A 26,530-nucleotide genomic window follows, 5' to 3' on the forward strand; every position below is an offset into this window, starting at 1 on the left:
GGGGAGCCGGGAGGCGGGGGAGAGAGAGGACTCTCCTGAGCATCATAAGATCTTAGCAGCATCCGTGACCTCTGTCCACCGGATGCCAGGAGCATCCTCACACCCCAGGGGTGACAGCAGAACTACCCCCGGACCTCGCCAAGTGTCCCCAAAAAGGAGACCAAATGTCCCCCAGGAGAGAATCACTGATCTGTTGAAGGTGTGGATTTCTTTTTCTAAGATGGATTCTCTCTTTCTTGGTGTCAGCACCTACTTTGTCAGGACAACACTGACTCAGGTCTGCTTGTGTAAGTTAATATCTCCATGGGGACTAACTCACCTGGCCAGAACAACAGGTTCCCCTGCCAAAGTGTGAGTGGATTCGGGGCCCCCTCTGCTGAGCAACGTGAACTGCCCCATCACACGTGGACGCTCTCTTGCCTTCCTCCTTCCTTCCTTCCCTTCTTCTTCTTTTTTGTTGCCCACAGTCACATCCAGTGAGTTCTTCAGGCTCTGTGGGGCCAGGACAAGCTGGTGGAGCCACTTCAAGGGACAAGGGACAAGAGTTCAGTCTGTGGATGGCCGTGGAAGAAGCATTTTCCAGGTCCCTAGGATGTGAGTTACTTCATTTCTATTCACACACTTAAAAGATTGACCACAGTTTGGGGGTCATATTTGTGGAATGGTATTTTATATGGCAGCTCTTTGTAATTTCAACAATTATTTCTTCCCAAGCAATGATGAATTTTCAGTTTTTTTCTTCACTGCTCCCTTCTCCCAAATACCAGAGATGTAGTTAATCTTTACCAAAGAACAGGCCATCTTAACGTCTCCAAATGCTGGATGCATTTCTGATTTGCAGATGGCATCTATGCCCATGCTTTAACAACCCAGCTTTCTTTCCAGCTCGGCGGGGCTGTTTGTGATGATGCTAATGTCAGCTGAGAGGTGTTGCTGACACCATTATTTCTTGAAAGAGACTGAAGGACCCAGCATCTTGGTGTTCAGAAAGCATCCCATTTTGTCGCCTCAGTTCTTTGATGTTGCCAGGCATCACTGAACTGTGAGGAGCTGAGAGCAAATTCACATTCCACTGAAAACACACTTTGCTCAAAAAAGAAGGAACATAATTTGTGGGGAGAACGTTCTGTTTATGGAATCTGACCCACAGAGGAGCCAGTGGTCAAAACCTCCAGCAGGACTCTGCCAGGATTATGAGACCCAGAGCGAAGTCCTTTTACCACTCGCCTTAGAGAGGAAGGGCTCCCCAGATTTCTTTGTCACTGAAAACAAGAAGCCGATTTGGGAAACCGGAGCCAGGTTGCACGAGTTATGTGACAACGCTAACAACAGCTACGGCACTGTCTTCACAGCCCTGATGAATTGCTGCCAGATTTTAATTGGAACCTACCCATGAGAAAGACTCTTTTGACATCTATAAATAATCACAACACAGCGGAAATGTAGCAGCTATAGAAATAGTTACAGCAAATATGAACTTCCTTTGGAAAGCTGCAAAGTCTTTTTTCCTTTTTTCTCTCTCCTCTTCACCCCTCATCAACTCTTCCTGTTGGTTATATCCCAGCTTCCTTGTCTCTAATGCGTGTGTGTGTGTGTGTGTGTGTGTGTGTGTGCACGAGCGCCTGCACACTTGTGCACGCCCAGTCACTCAGTCGTGCCAGACTCTTCGTGACCCCATGGACTGTAGCCCTCCAGGCTCCTCTGTCCTCTGCCTCTGGGGATTCTCCAGGCAAGAACACTGGAGTGGGTTGCCATTTCCTTCTCTAGGGGCTCTTTCTGACCCAGGGATTGAAGCCCCATCTCTTGCAACTCTTGCATTGGCAGTCGAATTCTTAATCACTAGTTCCACCTGGGAAGCCCTTGTCCCTAGAATGACCCCCTAATCTACGTGTGTTAACACTGGCCATGCAACATTTGTTCACTTCTGTTCTTCTTCAAAATCAGGCTGTGGTATTATGTGCCTTGGTTTTTAAAAGCTCGTGTATGTTATTTAAAATTTCATTTTTATTAGCATGGTGGTTTAGGTCCTTAAGTTCTGGGGGTGAGAGTGCTATTGAAGTCACCAGACAGGTGTCTATTAACCTCCCCAGGGGTTGTTTACTGTACCAGCCTGTCATTCACCCCCGCTGTAAGGCTTCAAAGGTCGCATCAGATCTTTGAGATGCATGTGTCCTGTTAGAAGGGTTAAGACTTGCTCCTCAACAGTCAGAGACCTCTTCCTATACTTCAAGAACCCAAGGACCCAGCACCAAGAAGAACATGTGGATTGAAAATAATTTAACATTGAAAGATCTCCAGGCAGACTCAGGCTCTCATCTTTAAACAAAGCATGGGCTTCAGTGTTGAGCTCTTTGTTTTTCAGATGGTTAAACAGTCTCATATGTGGCCAGGTGAGCCCATTTCACCAGGTCCAGCATGTTGGGGGGCAGGACTCGGTATTTTCAGTGACATAAAGCGTGGTTGTATCATATTAGGTAGAAGCATGATATTTTTCAGTCTTTATTTGGAAGTTAAATATGATCCGGGAGGTGTATTGAATGGCAAGTCAATGGCAGACAGACTGTTATTTTCTCAACTGTGTCAACTTGGTCAAGCTGGATCTTTCTTTTCTAGAATGTTCTGTGCTGTATGATTCTGAGTTAGGACTTGGCCAAAAGACCGATTTGCAGAAGGAGGAAGTAAAGAGGCTGCTGTCACCCTGGGATGGTGTGGTGGGGTTACACAGATGCAGAGATGCTGGGGTCTGAGGTTTGGCCTTTGCTCTCCTCCACCCCACGTCCGCTCTTCCAGACTGATGACCCTGGGGGACAGCAGCAGGGCCAGGCCCACCCCCAGATGCGTGGTGGTACAGTCACGGGGGTGTTGATACACCAGAGTCTTGCCTCACTCAAAATACTTTCTCAAGCCAGCTGAAGGAATTTTGAGTCCCAAAGTGATGAGGGAAGAGTGCCCATCTCAGGAAACCCAGACAACTGCTGGTGATCGGTCATAGTGAAAGTGAAAGTCACTCAGTCGTGTCCGACTCTTTGTATAGACCCCATGCACTATACAGTCCATGGAATTCTCCAGGCCAGAATACTGGAGTGGGGAGCCTTTCCCTTCTCCAGGGGATCTTCTCAACACATGGATCGAACCCGGGTCTCCCGCATTGCAGGCGGACCCTTTACCAACTGAGCCACCAGGGAAGCTATCAGGTGATTGGCCATAATAGCTGGCATTTATTGATCACCAACTACAGGCCAGACACAGGGCCTTATCTACCTTATGTGCTTTATTTCCCTCGAAAACCTTTTGAAGTAGATACAGTTTTGCAGGTGACAAAATTTGGGGGTTTAGCTCAGAGCTGAAAATGCACGTTCTTAACAATGGATATGATATGTATATATGTGCACATATGTATATGTATATTCCCTGGTGGCTCAGATGGTAAAGAATCTGCCTGCAGTGTGGGAGACCTGGGTCCAATCCCTCTGTTGGGAAGGTCCTCTGGAGGAGGAAATGGCAACCCACTCTAGTATTCTAGCCTGGGAAATGCCATGGACAGGGGAGCCTGGTGGGACTGTAGCCTGGCTACACTCCACTTGTCACATAGCAAATCTATTTGTTTGCATGTCAGTGTCTGCCTCTAGAATATGATAGTTCAAGCTCAAGAAGTGCATCCTTTTCATATTTCTCTGTTAATCACACGGTCTGAAAACGAGATTTATGATAGATATTTGTAGAATAAATGGACAAGTAAAAGTGACAGTAATGGGAAATGTGATCGGCCTTGGTAACATAGATCAAGAAAAGTTGGCAGTGACCCTTGCAGTGAATGTTTGTTCACATGGTCAGGATGTGAGCCTAGCTACATTAAAGAATTCAGAAAGATTACAGATTACAGAGAGGGATTATTGATGTCGATGGGCATAGTAGTGATAGAAATGTTTATTATCTAGCTTGCCTCACACATTGACCAAGGAGCACTGGGGCAGGGCACTAATTTTACAGAAAAAGCATAGAATACCTTGAAACGTGGAATTTTTTTTTTTAACTTTAGGGAGCAGAGACATCTTCTCAACGGTAGGGGGAGCAAGGTGCAGAAAAATGTAAAATTGTAACTCAAATGAGAAGCTCTCTGAGTCACCTAGGGATAAAAGCACGAGAAAGTGATTTTACATGAAGCAGTCTGAAAATGGGGTGTTGATAAATTTTAAAGACTGACTCTTTTTGAAAATGGTTTTGGAATTGCCCACCAGAGCAATTCTAGCACAAAGCAGTTCAGGGAAGATTTCACAAGGATCAATGTAAGTGTTCAATAAGGATAAAGCCGGATAGATGGTTTTTAACCTAAATCAGATGATTCATCCTTCAACAGTGGTAAAATTCCCACCATGTTTATGCCAATTAGACCCAGCCTTGAACCTTTTATTGTGATCTTTGGAAAACCAGAATTGAAGTGAATGTTACTGATGCTATTTAAATGAAGTGCATGAAATAGTGTTATCAGATAAAATTTGTGTTGCTTTTGCTGTTTTTGTTGCTGTTCAGTTGATAAGTTGCAGCACTCCAGGCTCCTCTGTCCTCCTCTATCTTTCCGAGTTTGCTTAAATTTATGTCCATTGAGTCGGTGATGCTATCTAACCATTGCTGTGTTTTGCTTAGGATTATATTCTGCCTTGAAATTCGAGAAGTTCATAGACTGGTTCTAGAAAGACTAAATCAGAGAAAAGCAAGTTCATGTCAAGTGTGTGATCCCCACCAGTGACTGTTCTCGGTGTGACACGCTGAGTTCTTTAAATACTCTTCCTAGCAAATCTTCCCTTAAAAATGCCCCCAACTGGCATGCATTAGAACAAACATGAGCTCTTTCAAAATTTATTGTGACCATCTCTGAATTTTCTAATTAGAGTCTAGGGGGAAAAAAATCCTGTCTATTCAAACTGAGCAAGTTAGTTGCATAATAAATTATTCCTATTTTATTTTAATTATGCATATTTGGTCTGCAGACAGTTCCAGGGCCTGTAAAATTGACATTTGTTTGCTTTGTTTTACTTTCAGGGCTTTTTTCTAGTTTCATTAAGCCCACTTGGCAAGGCCCAGAGCTTCTAAAGCATTTAGGTCTTCACTGAGGTTCATAATAGTGAAAATGGCAAGCCACTCCAGCGTTCTTGCCTGGAGAATCCCAGGGACAGGGGAGCCTGGTGGGCTGCCGTCTGTGGGGTCGCACAGAGTCGGACACGACTGAAGTGACTTAGCAGCAGGATGTGTAAGGAGAATACCCACTACACGATAGGAAAATAAAAATACAGCATCTGAAGTGACCATGGAGTCTTACATATCTACTTTGCTGCTTATAAATATGAGCACCGTTTCTCCTAAGCCTGGGCTGCGACAGTATTCTGTGACATAGAAATGAAGTCTTGCTCTTTGGTGATTTTCTTAAGGTTGCCATCTATATCATAAGAACTATTATCTGCTTGAAGCAAGGGTTTTCTGGCTATGCTGTTTTTGTCCATAGAACTCAAGGTAAAGCATACATGATCTCAAGGAAGTTGCAAACATGACCTTTCTCCATGTTGGAGCGGGACCACAGGGGTACACGTGAACACATCCGAGATCTCCCTTCCTATGTCACTTCTACTCAAAGACCCAGGAATCCTCCCACTTGATCATTCTACCATCAATCCTAATTTTCATTTCATCAGCCTGATTCCCAAATCTGTAATTCCAGGCCAAGACCTAGACATCAGTCTCAGGCATTCATATAAGTTTCAGGACATAATGGTACAAATACCCCAGATTTTAAGAGGTCCTTGGGCTCATTTTTCTCAACCATCCCCCCTTCCTCTGCCTTGAAGATGGATTGCACAGAACTCTTATAAATCAAGAGATACGATGGCTGGGTTATTTATTCTGAGACCTGGTTTAATACCTTATCACTGTCGTTCTTCCATGAATTAAGTATGCTGAACCATCCTGGGCAAGAGAGAAAGCATTTAAGGTGAGACCTGATTGTTGTTAATGCTGTTCTTCCTAACATGAGTCAATGAAATCACAGATGAATGAAACACAACTGTGACACTTCTGGGACCTCATCATTTTCAGGGGATAGAAAAGGCTTTGCTTTCAACCACCAGCTCCAGGGCTTAGAATCCATAAGAGCCTTTCAGAGTTGGAACTAACAGGTTCCTTCTAAATGACTGTGGGAGCATGGCTAAATAATTATACGTCTCAACCATTGTGTAAAACCAGTTTAATTAACATTTTTCAGGCATGTCACATTTATACAATCACCAAATAATTTTCTAAAATTAGGCTGCATTAGAAATTGCCACTCATCAACTTGGATTATTTTTACTCATGGCCCTAATCATGCCTGAAAGAAGTTTTTTCTTTTCATATTATTTTATTTACTTAATTTTTTACTATTATTTGGTAATTCCATTGAAGATGATTCATCCTCACAGGCTAGCCAGATTCTCTGTTCAACTTATTTGTAAGTGTTATGTTTAATTGCCATTGACTTAATCAAAGCTGACATTAAAAAAAAAAGCAGCTATGGCATTATTAAATTTCTTTTTTCATTTAATTTATAACAAAAGAAATCTTGGAAAGCATCCACCCCTAAATCTCAACTTAGAATATATGATAAAAATAAAAGAAAATTTTTAGGGTCCAACGTTCATGGCATTAAGAAAGGCAGATGTTGCAAACATGCATTTTAATTGTGTTTTGGCAGCACATGTTTTAAGAAGATATCATTCAATTTACTCTCTGAGAAGACAGTTTTTAAAATGGGCACAAATAATTACTATATTATTAGTAAAGTATTCAGATTATTCTTTGGGTTCCTTTAAGCCTATTATAATTATTGTCATATATGTTGTTATTATTATTATGACTTTCATTATAAATGCATTCTTTTTTCCCCTAAGTTAGTAATCCCAAGCAAGACTAATAAATCAGGAAATGTTCCTAGGCATAAAGCTGAAATGAAGTTAGGAATACAAATGGAAGGAACTGTACAATAAAATGTGCAAGCAGTGAAATAATATTTTGTGCTCCAAACACATTGAGATGTGTGGTTATATAAGCAGAAGGATTAGCATTTAGGTCACCAAATTAGTCTTTTGAATTTTCTTGCTCTATCCAGAATTCTATTTTCTTCCTGACATCATTTGCCAGGCCATATTAACTATAGCATTTTAGCTCCCAGTATTTTCAAATTTTAAATCTCTTACCAATAAATATATCTCTATGAAAGATTTATGGCCCTGATGTTGACACTGCAGTTGATAATATCTGTTGAACTTGATCTGTAATGCAAAATTCTTACTTTGATGGATTAGAGAAAAGAACACATTTTATACTTTTGTTTTGACCATTTACCCACTAAAAAGATTTCAAAGAAATCAAAATGTGAGAAATTCAAATAAAATAATACTGTTTTTTTTTTACTTTATTAGAATATTTGTATTGAAAAAGTAGGTTTTCTCCCCTATCTTTTAGTTTGCAGGTTTATGTGTAAATGAAGTATTAGGTTACATTTATACAGTGCAAAACCATTATTCTGGCTGAATCTGGTTTCAGTAACTATCCGCAAATGACTGGCTACTTAGAAATTTAAAAGCTTAGCCCTTTGGTGCCAATTCATAAAGAATATTCAGATTTATCTTGTTCTTATTTGCATCAGAACAGCTAGGTTATCTTTTGCTTTGCTATGAACATGGGTGTGAAAAAATAGGAATGGAATGCTTTCTTAACAAAGATAAATTATTTTTGCTTTGATATAGATGATGTTGCAAATTAATGTGGAAATACATTCCGTTGTCACGTCTAGATTCTGGAAAGTGCCCTGCAGCTTGATAAATAGCCCTGAGTTCATGTTCCCAGTCCTGTTCCCAGTCCTCAGGGCAGGGTGAGCAACATGACATTATCCACCTTGCTGGAAACACACACACAGCGCTGTGGATTCCCCATCCCAGTCTTATCCCTCCCTACCACACCGAGAGAAGTGATATCCAGGATTTGAACATTTAAACTATTGATAAATGGTTATCGTAGAAGCATTATATGATTCAGCAAAAATAATTTTTGCTCATAAAGAGAGCTTGGTTTAGTTGCTAAGTCATGTCTGACTCTTTGCAACTCCATGAACTGTAGCCCACCAGGCTCCTCGGTCCATGGGATTCTCCAGACAAGAATACTGGAGTGGGTTGCCATTCCCTTCTCCAGGGGATCTTCCCGACCCAGGTCTCCTGCATTGCATGCAGATTCTTTACCACCTGAGCCACCAGGGAACCAAATTAAATGTCTAATAAATACCAAATGGTATAGTATATACTTTTTGAGTACTTTAATGCCCAAATCACTTTAATCTTGATCCCCAAAATGCTTCTACTGCTTATAGAAGGAGATGTCTGTCTGTCAACCTTCCCCATACATAGATAGATAGTTTTATTGTTGTTTTTCATTGTTTTGAAACAGGTCACTCTCTGCAAGTTGGGGGATTCTCTGGAAAAGACATATTATCTTGTGATGTTGTGTTATGACAGTCTAGCTTGTTCAGTTGCATTTTGCCTTCACACAGTTGCTCAGGCTGGTTCTGCTGTTTGACACACCTATTGTACCTTTTTGCACCAGCTGACACTTTCTTCATTTCTTGAGATTCAGCTGCAGGGTCCATGTCATAGTGGTCATATTTCTTACATTGTATTGAAGTGACTGGTCACGTGCCTGTATCAACAACACAATCGCAAACCCCGTGGTCTGGAACTGTGTTTGCTTCATAAGCACCAGCCTTCCCACCTTGCACCGTGCCTACCTGCCTCCTATGTGTGTGTGTGAGACTCTTTGCAACCTATGGAATATAGCCCCCCAGGCTCCTCTGTCCATGGGATTTTCCAGGCAAGAATACTGAAGTGGGTTGCCATTCCCTTCTCCAGGGGATCTTCCTGACCGAGGGATAGAACCCAGGTCTCCTGCATTTCAGGCAGATTCTTTACCATCTGAGGACCATAGAAGCCCTAAACATCTGAACTGATCTGAAAATGAATTTGGTTACCCAGAGGACAGCAGCTTCAGCTAAAGTTGTTTGTTCCTACAGGTGAAATTGTTTTCTCTTGAGTTATAAGCTATGTAAAATGGAGTCAGGCAATTATCACGTACAGCAATGGCCAAAGTCCTACATTGAGACAAAGTAGTTTTTTAGCCTGTCTGGCTTTGATGGACCTGATGGGGAAACAGTGGAAACAGTGTCATATTTTATTCTTTTTGGGCTCCAAAATCACTGCAGATGGTGACTGCAGCCATGAAATTAAAAGACGCTTACTCCTTGGAAGGAAAGTTATAACCAACCTAGATAGCATATTGAAAAGCAGAGACATTACTTTGCCAACAAAGGTCCGTCTAGTCAAGGCTATGGTTTTTCCAGTGGTCATATATGGATGTGAGAGTTGGATGTGTAAAGAAGGCTGAGTGCCGAAGAATTGATGCTTTTGAACTGTGGTGTTGGAGAAGACTCTTGAGAGTCCCTTGGACTGCAAGGAGATCCAACCAGTCCATTCTGAAGGAGATCAGCCCTGGGATTTCTTTGGAAGGAATAACGCTAAAGCTGAAACTCCAGTACTTTGGCCACCTCATGCGAAGAGTTGACTCATTGAAAAAGACTCTGATGCTGGGAAGGATTGGGGGCAGGAGGAGAAGGGGACGACAGAGGATGAGATGGCTGGATGGCATCAGTGACTCGATGGACATGAGTCTGAGTGAACTCCGGGAGTTGGTAATGGACAGGGCGGCCTGGCATGCTGGGATTCATGGAGTTGCAAAGATTCGGACACGACTGAGCAACTGAACTGAACTGAACAGACCAGTTACAACAACTTGTGTACTTTCTCCCTTTGAAAGTATGGATATAGTTTAAAGGTACTTGAGTTTCTCATCAGAAAACAATTCTTTGTAAATATACAGATACATTTCCCTCCTTCCATTATTAAACATTATTAGACATTTAGCAGTCCCTAATATCAAGTGGATTAATTTCAATAATACATAGTTAGTTTGAATTTATTAAATATTGGAAAATATTCAGCCACACATTTGCTGAAATAGTATTTTCTAAGGACTAAAAGTTACCAAAATGTTTCATTTAAAAACACTTGTCTTATAAAGAAAGGTGAGCACTGAAGAATTGATGCTTTTGAACTGTGGTGTTGGAGAAGACTCTTGAGAGTCCCTTGGACTGCAAGGAGATCCACCCAGTCCATCCTAAAGGAAATCAGTCCTGAATATTCTTTGGAAGGACCGATGCTGAAGCTGAAACTCCAATACTTTGGCCACCTGATTTGAAGAACTAACTCATTGGAAAAGACCCTGATACTGGGAAAGATGGAAGGCGGGAGGAGAAAGGGACGACAGAGGATGAGATGGTTGGATGACATCACCGACTCAATGAGCATGAGTTTAAGTAAACTCTGGCAGTTGGTGATGGACAGGGAAGCCTGGCATCCTGCAGTCCATGGGGTCCCTAAGAGTGGGATACCACTGAGCAACTGACCTGAAATGAAAATTTACCATAATGTTTCATTTTAAAACACTTGTCTACATACAAATAATCTGTAAACAAGTGTAAGTAAGTGCTTGTTTGTGAAACAGAAAAGCTTTCCCAGCTTAGCTTTATCTTTTCTGTCTTTTTGCAGGATGTCAGCTCTTCCACACCTGGATCTGCCCACTTTTTTCCTCTCTTGTGGTTGACAGTCAACGGTCTCAGCCTTAGTGGCCTTGGCCACAGTGTAGGATCAGAAGCTCAGATAAAGTGACACAGGTGGTGAGACAGGGCATGGGCTTTATGATGCTCTAGGTGGATGTGCTTAAGCTTTTTTAGTCTTTTGACAGTAACATTATGAACACAGAAAAAAAAAAAAACTATTAGTATTGGTTTAGCCAAACATTCTGTTTGCCATACAGGGCTATATTCCAGGCTGGCACTGTTGCTGGGGTGAGGGTTTTCGGAAGCCCATTTAAAATTGAATAAATATATCTGAGATTCTAGAAACATGAGAGAACCCTGGCTCAGGGATGCAACCTAAATTTCCAGGGTTGGGCCATTTATAGTTCCTGCTGTGGTTCTTGCCCAGAGGGACCCAACACCAGAGCAGGGCTTTTCTGCCACTGCAGAAAATTAGCACACCGGAAGAGGTTGCTCCCCAGGTCTTTGGAGGTGTCAGGCAGCTGTTTGATTAAAATTATTAGTACAAATGGACTCCCCAGTTTGTGGTGACTTAACTGAAAGTGTTAGTTGCTCAGTTGTGTCCGACTCTTTAAGACCCCCTGGACTATAGCCTACTAGGCTCCTCTGTCCGTGGAATTCTCCAGGCAAGAATACTGAAGTGGGTTGCCATTCCCTTCTTTGGGGGATCTTCCCAACCTGGGAATGGAACCTGGGTCTCTGGTATTGCAGGCAGATTCTTTACCAGGGAAGCTGGTGACTTAAATCCCATAGAATTTTCATATCTATTAAATGGAAGTCATTCTTTTTGAAGAGAGGACCTAAAAGATGATTTTGCTAAGAGAAATGAAGGGAGAAAAGCCTTAGAATGCTTTTCAGAGTTTGTCATTCAAAAGTTTAAATATTCACCCATGATTTTGTGTCCTAAATCAATCAATCAGACAATGGCCTGAGTCTAAAGAAAACAAATTCCATGAAGATCAATCCTGTTCCTTATGTGACTGTAAAATGTATTCGTATATATTTATATTTTCATATCTTGGCAAAAATACTATTCTGATTAAAATGCAAATTCATACTTGGTTTCTAATTTAATGTATTTGGCAGATTTTTTTTAAGTTCTCTAAAAAGTTTCAAAATTCCATCATTAAAAACTATACAAAATGACTCAAGAAAAACTAGTATATAAAGAACTGTTGTTGACATGGTTCTGAAAATCCACGAGCACATGCTCCTCACTTTCTCCCATGCTGGCTCCTCTCATAGAAAGGGGCTGGGACCATGGGGGTGGGAGTTGGGGGTGGAAAGGGTGGGAAGGAGCTAGCTTGGCCTCTTCGATGTCACCAGCCCACCATAAATGGAAATGAAATAACTGACCAAAACCAGCCAAGTAAGCTGGTTTGCATAGGCATTGTTTGTCACAAAATATTATGACTCCAGACCATGAGGAATACTCATCCAGTGCTCGTTCATCCCATGGTCTACTGGGGACCATTGCAGGGGCCTCCATTCTCACTTTTTAAATTCTCTTTTTTCTAACATGTCTAAATTATACAGATTTTTTTTCCAGTATAATAAGTTTATATGGTTGTCCCTAACAACTGAGCAGTAAATTTAGCCTACTAATTACTTTTTTCTATTTTGCCTTTAATAACAGTAGTTAACATTTACCAAAGGTTTATTTGTGCCAGGAGTTGTTCTAAGTCCTTCACGGATGTTAGTTTATGTAGTTTAATTAAATAATTAATTCCAAGATTATTTCCATTGAACAGATGTGGACCCCAGGTCCCATATTCCGAACCAAACCCCAAGTCAGGCTTCCAGCCACCATGCCGTGTTGCCTTACTCTCTAGATTTCAAACCTAACATTATTCTGTTAATAAACAGGAAGGTCATATGAAATCATTCTGTTTAGCAGTTGATTCTATTTTAAATAAAGCTCTGAAAACTTTTTATAATACTCTCTACCTTCCAAGCTGGTTGTCAGCCCTCTGCACAGGTGTGAATCCATTTAATCCAGTCCTGTGAGGGGGGACACAGTTGTTATTCCCAATGTCTGAAGAAGGAAATGGAGACCCAGAGATGCTGAGTAGTCTGATAGGAATTCAGGATGTGGGGCAATGCATATGCCAATTATTGCAATTCTTTTTAACATTCTAGTCCTGCCACTGCTGTTTGCCTTCGAACAAATGACTCTTTCTAGTTCTTATGTATAAATAAAGGAGGGGGGCTGATTCTGTCATCTCTAAGATCTCTTCAACAAATGCTGCAAAGTTGACTTTAAAACAGCTTTGTCTGTCCCAGTCTGAAGACTTAAATGCAAAGTCCAGATTTTAAGTGGCTGTGCATTCTGATTCTTCCCTGGATATCCCTAACAGTGGTTTCTGGAAAGGAATCAAGCAGGATGCTAAAAACGTAGACAATATTTTGATGGTCTCTAGAAATGCCAGCTTCAGCCTGGCATATGCCAACACATACAGATAATCCTCAACATTGTAAATCCTGGCTCCACCGTGCACCAGCTGTGTAACCTGGGTGAGTACTCCATCATGCCTTGTGTCTTTCCCTGTAAAGTGGGTGTAATAATAGCCCTATCTCCATAGAGCTGATTGAGGGCTGAGTGGGGAGTTATTGAGATCAATGTCTAGAGTGTGCAGAAGATAACTTGGTCCATAGAAAGTAGTAAGTAAACATTTAACATTATTATTGCAGAAGATCTCTGCTCCTGTGAACAGGAAGGATCATGTACCACTATGATCATAACTGCAGAGGATTCCTTCTGAGGTCTGATGACAGCCTAGATTTGGAAAATTGGGCTCATTCTTTATTTCCAGGTTAAAAAAAAAAACTCCATTTAAATTGCTCAGTAGTTAAGAGAGATGTGACTTGATACCGAGCTAAATTAGTTTGCTGAAGTTACTCAATTTCAGAGGGCCTGTATCTAGATCAATGTGAGCTAGAAGTTTTTATTTAATCTGATCAATATCATGAGGCAATCAGCGTTGTTAAGTCCAGGCAATTGGTGGGACTGAATTTTCTGAAGTTTGTAAGATATGAATGTTCTGCCCACCCTTATTTAGTCAAATTAAGCGGCTGTGGGTTTATTATTTGCTAAACATCTGATAGTGTATTTTTTGAGGACTAGGAACAGCATTTTAGAGCACTAGAATGTTTTTCCTTTTAGACAACTCATCAGATTCTCTCAGTATATGAAGTACCCAGTGTGCAAGATAATTGAGAAGAAAAATGAGGAGATTTTTAAATACTTTGGTTAAGGGCTATAAAATAATTGAGACTTGAAATTTAACACTACCTGACGGTGTGGTTTTGTTTGTCACTCTTATTAGTGGGAACTTACTTTTGCTCTATGGAAGAGTCAAACAAATTAATCCACAGCTTTAAAGTGTGTTATGAGCATAATGCAGATTCAATCTGGGAGTAAATTAGGCCCTTTAAAAATTGATCACAGAATGTGACACTAAATGGAGTTGACGAAGTATTATGTTCACTTGGCAAAATTGTCTGTGCAAATATGATAGGATTGTATCCGGGACAAAACAAATACCCTGAATTTAAGTAAAGATTTTAGAGCTGAAGGCAATCATAGAGATTATATCATCCACCAGAGGCCCAGAGGAATTAAGCGATTTGCCTAAGGTTACACAGATAGTAAGTGGATCTTCCAGATTTGAGCCCAGGCTTTCTAGAGCTTAGTGGGAGGGAGGCCCACTCTCCTGCAGCATGCATTCAGACACTGTTATCACGATAACAGTCTCAGTAACTACTGTCTTTGAGTACTGCTCTGAACCAAGCTTTCGATCAGGCTCTGTCCACATAACCTCCTTGTTCCACCCCTCATGGCTCTATGTGGAATGTCTGGTGGTTTTTAGTCGCTCAGTCGTGTCCGACTCTGCGACCCCATGGACTACAGCCCCCCACCCCCAGGCTCCTCTGTCCATGGGATTCTCCAGGCAAGAATACTGGAATGGCTTGCCATTTCCTTTTCCAGGCCATCTTCCCAACTCAGGGATCCAACCCTCGTCTCCGGTGTCTCCTGCATTGCAGGCAGATTCTTTACCCATTGAGCCATTGGGGAAGCCCTTGGTATGTCTAGTTATCCCCCTTTTATAGATGAGATCACAGAGACCCAACATTTGTGACTTGTTCACGGCTACACAGCCAGCAAATGCCCAAAGCTGCAGTCCAGCTTCACCCCTGAATCTGCATTCTGTCCCTGGGACCCACTGTTTCACCCCTGGGGGTCAAGAGGACCTCATCTTTGACAAGATTTTCCTTGAAAATCAATATTTTAAATTCCTGCAATGCTAGCCTCAGCTACCCATAACTGGAGAACCTGTTTCATCAGACTGGTACACTAATTACTGTGTTTGTCTACTGGTCTTGAAAACTAATTGACTTTTAATAATATCAAGCATAAACAACCTACCACATTATTAAAACATGACCTGCTAGCCTTTGTAGGACATGGATTCAAGATCTTGAATTTAAAAGCAAAAATCAAATAGTCAACTGCCAAAGGATGGCAGAAGAACATGAAGCCTGGGTGCTCTGTAGATTAATCCTAAAGGTAAAGTAGAAGCATTGTTGAAAATTACTGTTTATTTAATATTTCATTTGGAAGAGATGCTCCCAAACGTTCAATTCTACTCTGTATTTAAGTTTAAAATATGCTTGAAATGACTGAGGATGGCGCTGAATCACAGTAGTAGTGTCATAGCAAAATATCTTAGGTTTACCAGCTGAACTGCCCCATGCTTTACATGTGTTAAAGTATTAGTTCCGAGGCAAAATGAGGCAATATTATGTTTAACTGTTTGTTTGGAAACTTGTTTTATTAAAAAAAAGATTTTTTTCATGGTAATGCTATTTTCAGTACAGGTGTGATAATACTCCATAAAGTATTGTGTACTTGATATAGTGAATTGAGGAAGGTAACGGTCCCACTCGATGCTGGCCTCTAGTCTCCATGAGATACCCTAGTAGCAAAATGTAAATACCCTTTTCAAAAATAAAGAGGCCTTTGTGTGGTGGGATGAGCAGACAGGGGTGGGGCAGGGAACTGTGATCTCTTCAAACTCATGCTTTTGGCTTTGACTTCACTGAGTAAAATCAGTTCTCAGAGAACTGAGACAAACCCTTCTATGCTCCCCAAAAGCACAGAAGGAAGAAAGCTTGTCATTCACGAGCAGCTAGGGACAAAACCAGCGGCAGAGTACAGGTCAGGGGGATTAGAGATTTAAAAAAAAAAAAGTTGGAGTAAAGTGCACAGTTACTGTCAAAAATATATTATTTTGATCCTAAGAAAATTAAGAGAATTTTATCTAAGGAACTAGATTGCTGACCTTTTAATACATTTGGTTTTCAGAGAACATACAATCACCATCGGACCTATAAGACTAGTTTGCTTTGAAAAAAAAATTGCTTGGAATTATCTACAGGAATCTCGTGAACGCAATTCAAGGCTAACATTCTGCAGCTCTTTGGGTAGTGGGCGATTTCCGCGGATAAACCCCCTGCTTCCTGCGGGCATTTCTCCTATCTTCTCTCTCTCTTCCTAAATGCCAGCACTCTCCAGTTCTCCGTCCTCAACCCCTGAGGCGTGAGACCGTGAAATCATGTAGAGTTTCTCCTTGTTTGTAAACTGCCTCTGCACCGGCTGGGACGGCTCGGCCTCGGGGACCTCCTGGCCGGGATCCTCTGGGGGTCTCTGCTCCGGCCCCGGGGCGATGGCAGCCTCCCCGTCTGGGTTTCCACCGGCCCGCAGGTCCCCCATCGACTCCAGGGAGGTGCCAGTCTCCCGCAGCGGGGTGTAGCCCTTATTGCTGCAGGACGGGTCATCAGAATGGGAACTCGGCGAGTCCGGCCGGGCGGGGGACTCCGGGGAGGCCGCGAGCTCCGGGAGGCTGGAGTCCAGGTCCGCGCTGCGCGAGGCGGACGGGGGCTCGGGGTACGAGGCCGCCCGGTAGTCCGGCAGCCCGCTGGTGCTGCGGCGCCGCAGGGCCGCGTGCCTGCCGGTCCTGGGTAGGCGGCCGCCCTGCCCCCTGGCGGTGCGCGCGGCCGCCGGCTCCTCCGGCTCGCGGGGCGCCCAGCGCGCGCCGCCCCGGGCACCGCCCCGGAGGTCAGCGAGGCTCAGGTCGAGCGGGATCTCCCGGGCGCCACGCTCCCCGGGTGGCCGCTGCCAGCCGCGACTCGCGGCCCCCGCGGCCCCGTCGCGGTCCCCCGGCAGGGGTAGCAGCGCGAAGGCGCTCAGCGACGAGCCCACGAGGGAGCTGGCAGTGCTCGGGCGCCCCCAGGTTTCGGGAGGGCTGCCGGGCGCCGGGCTGCTGCCGCTGCTTGCGGCCCGGCGACGGCCGGCCACGCCCGGGCGCTCGCGGTAGATGCTGTACACGGCCTCCGCCAGGCTCGGGGGCTCCCGCGGGCGGCGCGGGGACGAGACCAGGTCGGGCGGGGACGCGGCGCCTGGGGTCCCCCCGCCACCCCCGCTCCGGGCCGCGGGGTGGGGCCAGGCGCCGCGGGCCAGCATCGCTGCCGCCCCGAAGGCGTCCCCGGCGGCGCCGCCGCGGGTCCCAGGCTTCAGCTCCAGGCCCCGCGACTGCACGTAGCCCAGGAAGCCGTTGAGCGGCGCGGCCCCGGGGGGCGCCGAGGCGGGGCCGGAGGACGAGGCGGCGGCCGCCAGGTCTTTGGCGCGGAGGCTGTGCACGTCGATGACGGTGGAGTAGAGGTCCCGCAGGTTGATGATCTTGGTCTCCTTGTCCCTGTTCTCGTGGAGCACGGCGTTGGCGCAGATAAAGAGGAAGATGCCGATGCCCATGATGAGGGGCCCGAAGACCTTGAGCTTGTCGGAGTGCAGGTAGCCCGAGAAGACGCGGAAGAAGAAGCCCACCGACGTGGAGGATGACGGGGAGGGGGCGGGGGACCGCGCTGGGGGCGTGCTCCTGGGCGCGCCCACCGAACTGGCGGTGACACCTTCCGGAGGCGCCGGCTGGGTCCTGGACCGGTTTCTGTTGCCCCCGCTGCTGCTGGTCACGGAGGGGACGCGGGGGCCGCTGTCCCCGGGCGGCGGCGGCGGCTGTTTAGCCCCCTCCCGGTGGGCCCCGTTGGCCTTGGGCCAGTAGCCCACCACCGCCAGGGCGATGCCCACCAGCAGCACCACGATCCCGCAGAGGGCGATGAGCCCGGAGACGGAGCACAGCTTCAGCTTGCCCTTCACCACCACCACGTCGTTCTTGCGCCTCTTCTTGGTTTTCCGCTTGCGCTTGGGGACCTGGCCCGGGGGCCGGAGGGGGTCCTGCTTCCGGGCGGAGATCCTCAGGAGGCCGCCGGTGGCGATCATAGCGAGCGGTGGAGAGTGGGGCTAACCCGGGGCCGGAGGCCTGTGCGGGGGGCGGGGGGGTGGGGTGCACCAGCTGCCCACTAGCCGCTCCTCCACCTCCTCCTGCTGCAAAGCAGAGGAAGACAGTCAGAAGGTGTAGGCTTGGCTGCGGCAACATCCCACGCGCTCTGCCATAGTCCGGCTCCAGGATCCCACCACGTGTGCGAGCCCCCACCCCACCCCTTCCCACATACCCGGGCCATGACCCGCTAACAGGAGTGCCCTACGTGGAGACCAGGGGGTGCCGGCAGTGGATTAGGGACGAGAAGCGCTGTTGCCGTATCTGATCCGAGACGGTTAAACACACTTGGAGAGGACGTCTTCTTTTCTCCCCCATCCCCCGAACACTGTAGGTACTATTCCAGCAGTGCTCAATTCAAAAGCTCCAGGCTGACAGCCAACGGAGTTCTGACCATGAGTGAAAACTAACGTGGGGACTCAGCGCTCGTGGGAACGGGCTCTCCTGGTCTCCCAAGGGGGGGCGCCCCAGACTTCCAAGTCTCTTAACTGAGAGGAGGGTCTGTTTGTCTGTGGGGCCTTCAAAGTCCCTGAAACAGTCACAAAAGTTACCGATTCATAAAGACAAAAAGAAGTCCTTTCACTGGACGGAAATGAAAAGTCATATCATGGCAGGCGGCTTATTTACCCCAGGTAATTAATAAAGAGTTCACGGCTGGGGGAACACCGGAGAGCTATGTTAGTACTCCGACCATGAATCCTTCCACCAACTTGTCTCCAAGCCATCACTGTTCTCAAGCAAGCTGATCTTTCTCACAGCCCCTTCCCTCTCATCTCATTCCTGCAACATCTGGACAGCTTCTTGGGGTGGAATATTTAGTTTTAGGTAACAGGTTATGTAACTGCGCTCTTCTTTCTGGTCTCTTCTCCTCCCTCAGAGGAACTCCCTTAAAGGTATCATGTGCTAGAGTCCATGAGGGAATTTAAGCAGTCCTCCCAGCATCTCCAAGAGAAAGATCTTTTTCTCATGTGGGAAAATTCCAATCTTAAAAAAAAAGAAAGACCTGCCATCATAGCTTTCTGACCCCTTATTAATGTGCCAACAGCACATTCTGAAGAATCCAAATATTCAAATGAGGAGGCAATTAACTATGTACAGCAGTCTACATAATAATGATGGCTTGTAGGATCTCCCAAGGGAGAGCAGTTCCCATGTTTTTCTCATGAGGTCAGTTTTAGGAAAGGAGGGGGGACAACAATCAGTGGACTATCTTACAGGAAGTTTAGTGGTTTATAATAAAGCCTGGGTAGATAAACAGCACAGATGCAACTCTGTGGATATCTGTCAGCTTCTAAAAATTTCAGTCCTGCTGGATCCCCAGAGTAACACATTTTCTGTTCCACTGGTTGTGTTCCCTCCTATAATAGAGATGCTAAAATTAAGGGCATTGTATGAAATTGAAAGGCTTAGATATCACTCACAAGCCTTTGGGAATTATATCCTTTATAAAATAATTCATGTTTTAGAATAAACTGCCCTTTGAAAATGGGGGGTTGCTTAGGTTGGTGCCTGGGTGAACAGCTTTGCCCGTTGATCCCCTCTATCATACCAAGACAAGAGCATTTCTCCACTGGTGGAAAAGCAAATGGCAATCAGCTATTTACAATGCTTGCAAATCAATATCTCCTTGGAACTTGGTTGGCTTTCAGTAAGCAGGAATGTGAGGTGGGCTAGAGAGGGGTTAAACACTGGGTAGGTGAGAGAGGGCTTAGAGAATACATTTACAAACGCTTTGAATTTTGTTTTTAAGTAGGAGCTGCACCAGTAAGCAGAGACTGGGGAAAAAACAAAAACAAAGCAGAATCCAAGAGTAGCTTACTGTCCATTCTTCCCCCCAAATAAGCACATTTATTATGTAGTTGTAACTGCAAAGACTGCTTTTTTAAGTGATACACAAACTCCAGCATCTTTAATGTAATAATCTGGAGATGAGTGATTGTCTTAAGAAGGACTGGGGAGCCAGACATTTTAGAAGCAAAGGCAGCCTCAGTTGGCGAGGTGGCTCTCCCAGAAAAAAGAGAAGCGCTAACATTTTGTTGGGCACTGATGGGGATGCTGGATGTCTTGGGGGAGGAAGGTCCACACATGTTTTTTCTCCTCACAAGGCAGCTTTGGCTCTGGGTACAAAGTAAGGAAGACTGGAACGGATTTCAACAATCGTTTACAGAAGATCTTTAAAATTAGTTTAATAGCCAGTAATTAACTCCCTAGTTTATTATTCCTTCAGCTCTGCTGAAGCCTGAACTCCTTTATAACGTGTCTCCATCTGACGGGGAAATACTGACAAAGGTCAGATGGCGAGGAAGAACCACCTTGGAGGTTTTCTTCGTGCATAATGAAGGAAAACAAACTTAGCATTCGAGCTCGGCTGCCCTAGCAATTTACAGCCTGGTGCTGGTCTTTCCGCGGCAAAGTAATGGAGGCTGGGGGAAAAGAAAGGAGGGATGTCTAAAAATACAACTGCTTCCAAGAGAGACGTTCAAGTTCTCGGCTCGTGACGGATTAAGCCCCACTCGGTGTCTGCTGCTCCGAGCCCACAGGACTGGAAGCGCCCTGCCCTGCCCGGGTCCTCAATACCCCCGGCCCCTCCCCGGCAGGGCAGCGAGCCCCCCTTGCCCTTCCTTTTAGGTCTGCTTATTTATGTTGGAGTCACATGAGTGCAGCAGCTGGGAGTCCGCCTCTGGAACGAAGCCAGGCGGGAGCGAAGTGAGGGCAATCCTGAACTCGCTTGTATCCCGGCAGCGCGTGCCGCGTAGCCCGCCCAGGAACACGAGTGTCCCGAACACCCGCGCGGGGGACCCGGGCTGGGGCCGGGGGCTGGGGAGGGGGCGTCCGGGGGGACGGACAGAACGACTCAAGATGGCAGCTCTGGAAGCCAAGAATATCGCTCACTTACCCGGGAAGACGGGGGCAGGTCGGGGCCGGCGAACGGGCGCTCGGGCGACACAAAGGAACCATGGAGAAACTTTTCGAGCCAGAGCCGCCGGCGGAGCGCGGGGACAGCGCCGCGGGGCCCTCGGTGCGAGCGCGGCTCAGCATCCCGGCGGGGGCGAGCGTCAGCCCCGGGTGCGCATCCCTCTCCGGCGCCGGGGCGGGAGCCATTTCCCGGAGTTTTCAAGAAGTGTCAGGTTCTCTGCATCCCGCATCCCGCCCGGAGCCGCTCTCCCCGCCGCCCCGGCCCCTAGTCCGGCCCTGCCTGCTGGTCGGCCCCGCGCCTCTTTGTGTGGCTGCTGCGCGCCGGGCACCGCCGGGTGGAGTTGAGCCCGCGGCGGCGGCGGCGGCCGGGAGAGCGGCTCGGGGCGGCCGGACCCGCGGCGGTTGCTAAGAGACCGGAGCCATGACACAGGGAAATCGCTGCAGGATGGCAGTCGGTACCCGGCCCGGCTAGGCGGCTCGGGGGCGCACCCGCCCCCCGCCCCGCCCCGCCTCCCGCCTCCTCCCTGGCTCCCGTCTCCCCGCCTCGCCGGTCTCCCCCTCCACACTTCCTCTCCCGCCGGCGCGCGTCCCTTCGGAAGAACCGCTTCCCCAGGAACGAGGAGGCGCGAGGGGAGGCGGAGGAGGGGGCCCGGGCCGGGGGCGCGCGGAGAGGGCAGGGCGCGGGGCGCCTCAGCCTCGGCCCTCCCCGCCCCTGGGGCGCCCCGGGACCGCCGCCTGCCCGGGGCTGGAGCTTTGTTCTTTCCCTCCCAACTACCTGTCTGAGCCGCGGGCCGGAGGGTCCCCAAAGGACGGGCCGCTGCTCCCGGAGGGGCTCCCCATCAACATCCGAGGGTAGCGCCCGCGTCTCCTTGCCTCCCTGCCACCCCGCCTCTCCTCTCCTCTCTTCCTCTTTTGTTGCCTCGACTCCTGGACACGACACAGCCTGCGCTGTCTCCCCCCTCCCACTCGGGAGTTGGCAGTGTGGACGCACAGCGAACACAGTAAGTTGTCCCCCAGCGAAGTCAGGCCGGGCCGAGGGGAGCCGCCCCCGCCGCGCCGCGCGCCCCGCGCCCCGCGGGGCTCGTGGCCGCCGCTGTCCGCTGTCCACGCGCTCCAGCCCCGCCGGGCTTTTGTGGCCGCTCCCCCGGACTCGGGCAGCTGGGGCTCATCGGAGATTAGAATCGGCTCCGGGGCTCTCGCTTGGCAGCCCCTCTTGCTCCGACCCGCGCGCTCATCAGCAAGCTTGCAAAGGAAAACTGCAATTCTCCAGGAATCAGGGTTAGCATCAGAGACGGGAGGTGGGGGGAGGGAGGCCGTCCGAACTCCCTACGTCATTTTTGAAAAAGCGAGAGGGAGAGAGGAGTCTTGTTTCCTGGCTCATCCCTGCCCTCTCAACTGTAAAGTAAAAATGACAGGAAAGCGAGCATTTCAAAGTGGAATTTCCCCATGGAGAATTGAGAAGAAAGTAAGAAAGATTTCAATTATCTATTGAAATAGGACAGCCAGGGTTCAAGAATAAAGCAACAGAAGAGCAGGTGCTGTCTGAACTTTGGGGCCCAGACAGAAATATATTGCTGGGGTGGGGTGCGGTGGTGGTGGTGGTGGTAGAGGCTGTTGTGTATTCTGAGTTTGCCTGTTCAAGGGTTCACGAAGCCCACCCGGGAGGGCCTTGCAGCCCGCAGCGTCAGGGACAAGATTGTTCCTCCAAGGTACACGGCATCCTCTTGTGTTTACCGCTAGAGCTTGCATTTTGCAAAAAGAACAATAAAGACCAGACATATATGGGTTTAAAGACAGAAATGTGGACACTTGATGTGTGAGGTGGGTGTGGAGACGGTGGGGAGGCCGGAGGGGGTAGAGGAGAAATATTTCCCTCAAAGGAAACCATGCATCTGCATGTTTGGAAGGTGGCGTCCGTCTCCCTTTCCAAGCAAATATTGAAGCTGGATAATGATGGGGTGATCAGAGCCCACCTCCTTCTACCTCTGTTCCTATTCAGACGCTAGAAAACAAGTCAAAATGAAGGGAAAGTTTTCAGTTCCACAATAGAGTGTTTCCTTTCAGAGAAATCACTGCAAAGGAGAAATCACCTGGTCTAGTAGTCATTTTCAAGGTGCTTTTTTTTTTTTTTTGGCTCGGAACATCTAGACTTCAGGCAGATTCTTTACCCACTGAGCCATCAGAGAAGCCCTCCAGACTTCTTGAATGCCAATAAAAATCTGGTGATGTGCACAAAGACTGGATCTGAGATATCATTTCATTACACAACTGGCTGCCAGGGGCCACGGGTGGCAAGTCCTGTCCTCATTGGCCTCTGCTGAGCTGTGTAAACAGGAATGGCATTGCAGAACTTCATTAGGGTCTGAGGTGGATTAAGCCATTAACAGTTTCAAATTTCAGCAGAAATGATAGCCATCATTGGCACAGTTAAAATTTATCTGAGGGATTTAGGGAGAAAGGAAAAAAATGCTTTTCTAGACAAACAGGCCTTGGGACATACTTTTCTTCTGTGGATGACTGCAGTAAGAGTCATGGTTTATTATTCAAAGGCTTCCTTCCAAACTGGAGTTCTTTGGAACTTTGAACTGTTACATTTCACCTGAGTGTATCATCTTCAGTTATTTTCTTTGTTTTCAGCTCAGGGTATCGGAGGAAATCAGATCACATCTGGTTTCCAGTGCAGTCCTTTATCCTCTCTGTAATAATATCATATCAACATACATTCCCACGGGTTTGCAAGTGATGTGGTTATTTTGAAAAGAACAATGGTTCTCTTCTGGAGTTACTTTTTTTCTGATTTCACTGGCCGTTCAATTGGGGTGATTTCAGAGGTTGTGGGACACCCCCTCTTTCTCCCTGCTGGATACTGAAGGGTGAAGACTACCTACTCATAAGAGTTCATCAGTGTTTATAGAACTGAGGGCTCAGCCGGGCATTCAGAACATGTGGCAACAGGAGAGAAATGAGGGCCTTGGGAAAAAAGAAGAGGAAAAAGATGAACTTAGTTTTGTTGTTCAGTTGCTAAGTTGTGTTCGACTTAGTGTTTGTGACCACATGGGCTGCAGCATGCCTGGCTTCCCTGTCCTTTACCATCTCCTGGAGCTCACTCAAACTCATGTCCATTGAGCCGGTGATGCCATCCAACCCATCTTATCCTCTGTCGTCCCTTTCTGCTCCAGCCTTCAACCTTTCCCAGCATCAGGGTCTTTTCCAGTAAGTCAGTTCTTCACATCAGGTGGCCAAAGTATTGGAGCTTCAGCATCAGTCCTTCCGATGAATATTCAGGGTTGATTTCCTAGTCTAGGATTGACTAGTTTTAACTAACTAAACTAAGAACAGTATGAGCTTAGATTAGTTGGATTAAACTCTGAACTGAAGCCTTTCATCTGCTCTTTCTTAAAAATAACCCTTATGTAGTATATGTAATTCACAATCAATTTACTTCCCTTGGTCATGTCCTCAACCTGGACTGGCTCACCTGTCTGTATTTGCCTGGGGGGCTCAGGAGGAGATGTGGTGGTGCGCAGCCTGCCAGGGTCCTTGGTGGTGAATGTGAACAGAACAGGAGAGAGGATAACAGTGTGCAGTGGGAGAAGCCTGCCCGTGTCTGCAGCCCCGCAATTCCTGCTTCTCCCCACGCTCTGATCTCTCAGGTTTTTCAAATGCAGGAACCAGGTAGTTTGGAGGCGTGTGTTCTGGAACCAGTTCGTATCCTCCACACACTAAGTATGGAATTTAATCAAATAAGTCAGTGGTGTTGGCTTCTCTGCCTCAGTTTCCCCATATGTATTGGGATCATGACACATGCTTGCCTCATAGCATTATTGTGAGGATTAAGCAAGGTTAGTTCACGTTCACTAATGTTTGTTGCTGCAGTCGTGTCCAACTCTGTGCGACCTCATAGATGGCAGCCCACCAGGCTCCCCCGTCCCTGGGATTCTCCAGGCAAGAACCCTGGAGTGGGCTGCCATTTCCTTCTCACTAATGTTTAGCATGTGATTAACACTCATTGGGCTTCCCTGGTAGCTCAGCTGATAAAGAATCCTCCTGCAATACAGGAGACCCTGATTTGATTCCTGGGTCAGGAAGATCCACTGGAGAAGGGATAGGCTACCCACTTCAGTATTCTTGGGCTGCCCTTGTGGCTCAGCTGGTAAAGAATCTGCCTGCAAGCGGGAGACCTGGCTTCGATCCCTGGGTTGGGAAGATCCCCTGGAGAAGAGAGATGCTACCCACTCCAGTATTCTGGCCTGGAGAATTCCATGGACTGTATAGTCCATGGGGTCTCAAAGAGTTGGACATGACTGAGTGACTTTCACCTTCACCTTAACACTCATTACATTTAGCCATCTTCCTTGGTAGTCTGAACCTCTTCTCCCACCTTGTTACCCTCCCTCTCAAGTTCTGTTCACATTCACCAACATTGATGTGGGAAGTCCCTACCCTTAATCACTCTGAAATGTGGCTACAGGATTGGCTATTGTAACTGAGCAACGTTGCCCTCATGACCCACATGGCCTTGGCTCAGTGTCACTTAAGAAGCCCACTCTCTAGGGGGGCGGGGGTGAAAGCCCTCTCCCCATTGCCACCTCAATCATTTTGCAATTACTAGGGCCCTTTCATTTCAGTGCTGGAGAACCCAGATTGCAAACTCAAGTCACTCTAGAGTCAGCGTAGGAGTTTGCAAAAACACAACCAAGAGGACATTCTTCAGACTGGACGTTTCAGGGATTCACAGAAGAGACTTCAAAGCTTTTTTCTGGCATCGCCGCAGAAGGAAAAAAAACACTATCCCAAGGTTGAGCATGGGACACCAGATATCTCACTCCTCCTCTTTCCTACTTCCTTCTCCATACCCCAGCCAATTAAAAAACATGACAAACAAAAACCCAATCAGAGAAAACAATAAACCAAGCACCAGATTTAGCAAATAAAATCTTAGGTGGAACATACACTCAGAAGCTCTCTGTTGTTTATCTGAAATGTAGATTTCACCAGGCACAGTCTTCGATCTGCATCCCACCATTACATACATTGTTAGCCTCAGGCTTTTTTTTCATGGCACATACAAAGGATAATACAGTTTGATAAAATAGGAAATGCAACAGTGGGTTAAAGCCCCATTAGATTTCTTTTGGAACAGAATAGGCAAGAAGACACCCGGCAGAGCCTGGATGAAGCAGAACTTGGAAGCCCAAGGGTGGGAAACTGTTTCTCACAGTTCCAGATTACACGGTTTGTGTTTCCAGCCCTTCCCCAGCGACGCTGCTGTCCCAGAGGGACGGGCGTTTGCCTCTGCCTCCATTCCCCAGAGGCCCACAAATGAACCTCTGGGAGAAGGAACTCGGCATCACTTTCGAGAACTTCTGTTTGAAAACTAAGGGTGAACTCATGCTGTGTCAAGGTCACGATCCAGCCTGTTTTCCTGTGCTTCTGAAACATGTCAGAGTTCAAGCCAGAACACTTCCACCACAGAGGAAAGGGAATGATGAAA

The 26,530-nt window shown here is 46.8% G+C and overlaps 1 protein-coding gene and 1 long non-coding RNA gene across 2 annotated transcripts in view; one reads left to right on the plus strand and one right to left on the minus strand.

The window, feature by feature from the left end:
* Window positions 1–15,534: 15,534 nt before the first annotated feature.
* Window positions 15,535–21,501, minus strand: TMEM200C (transmembrane protein 200C). The gene is made up of 2 exons (XM_027525669.1): window positions 21,017–21,501; window positions 15,535–18,167 (listed from the first exon to the last, which is right to left on the minus strand). Exon 2 carries the CDS (start codon window positions 18,060–18,062, stop codon window positions 16,284–16,286), a length of 1,779 nt encoding a protein of 592 aa, XP_027381470.1. The 5' UTR covers window positions 18,063–18,167; window positions 21,017–21,501; the 3' UTR covers window positions 15,535–16,283.
* Window positions 21,502–21,582: 81 nt separating this feature from the next.
* The window catches only part of LOC113882676, a 55,943-nt gene continuing 50,995 nt past the window's right edge, over window positions 21,583–26,530 (plus strand). Inside the window, exon 1 of the long non-coding RNA XR_003508417.1 lies at window positions 21,583–22,037. This is a non-coding gene — a long non-coding RNA (uncharacterized LOC113882676). The remainder of the gene's footprint in view (window positions 22,038–26,530) is intronic.

Source organism: Bos indicus x Bos taurus, chromosome 24 (assembly GCF_003369695.1).
Source record: "Bos indicus x Bos taurus breed Angus x Brahman F1 hybrid chromosome 24, Bos_hybrid_MaternalHap_v2.0, whole genome shotgun sequence".
Classification (NCBI taxonomy): Eukaryota; Metazoa; Chordata; class Mammalia; order Artiodactyla; family Bovidae; genus Bos; species Bos indicus x Bos taurus.

What these genes read in the sequence shown, in the direction of transcription:
- TMEM200C (XM_027525669.1), bottom strand. Translation starts at nt 18,062, where the DNA reads ATGATCGCCACCGGCGGCCTCCTGAGGATCTCCGCCCGGAAGCAGGAC.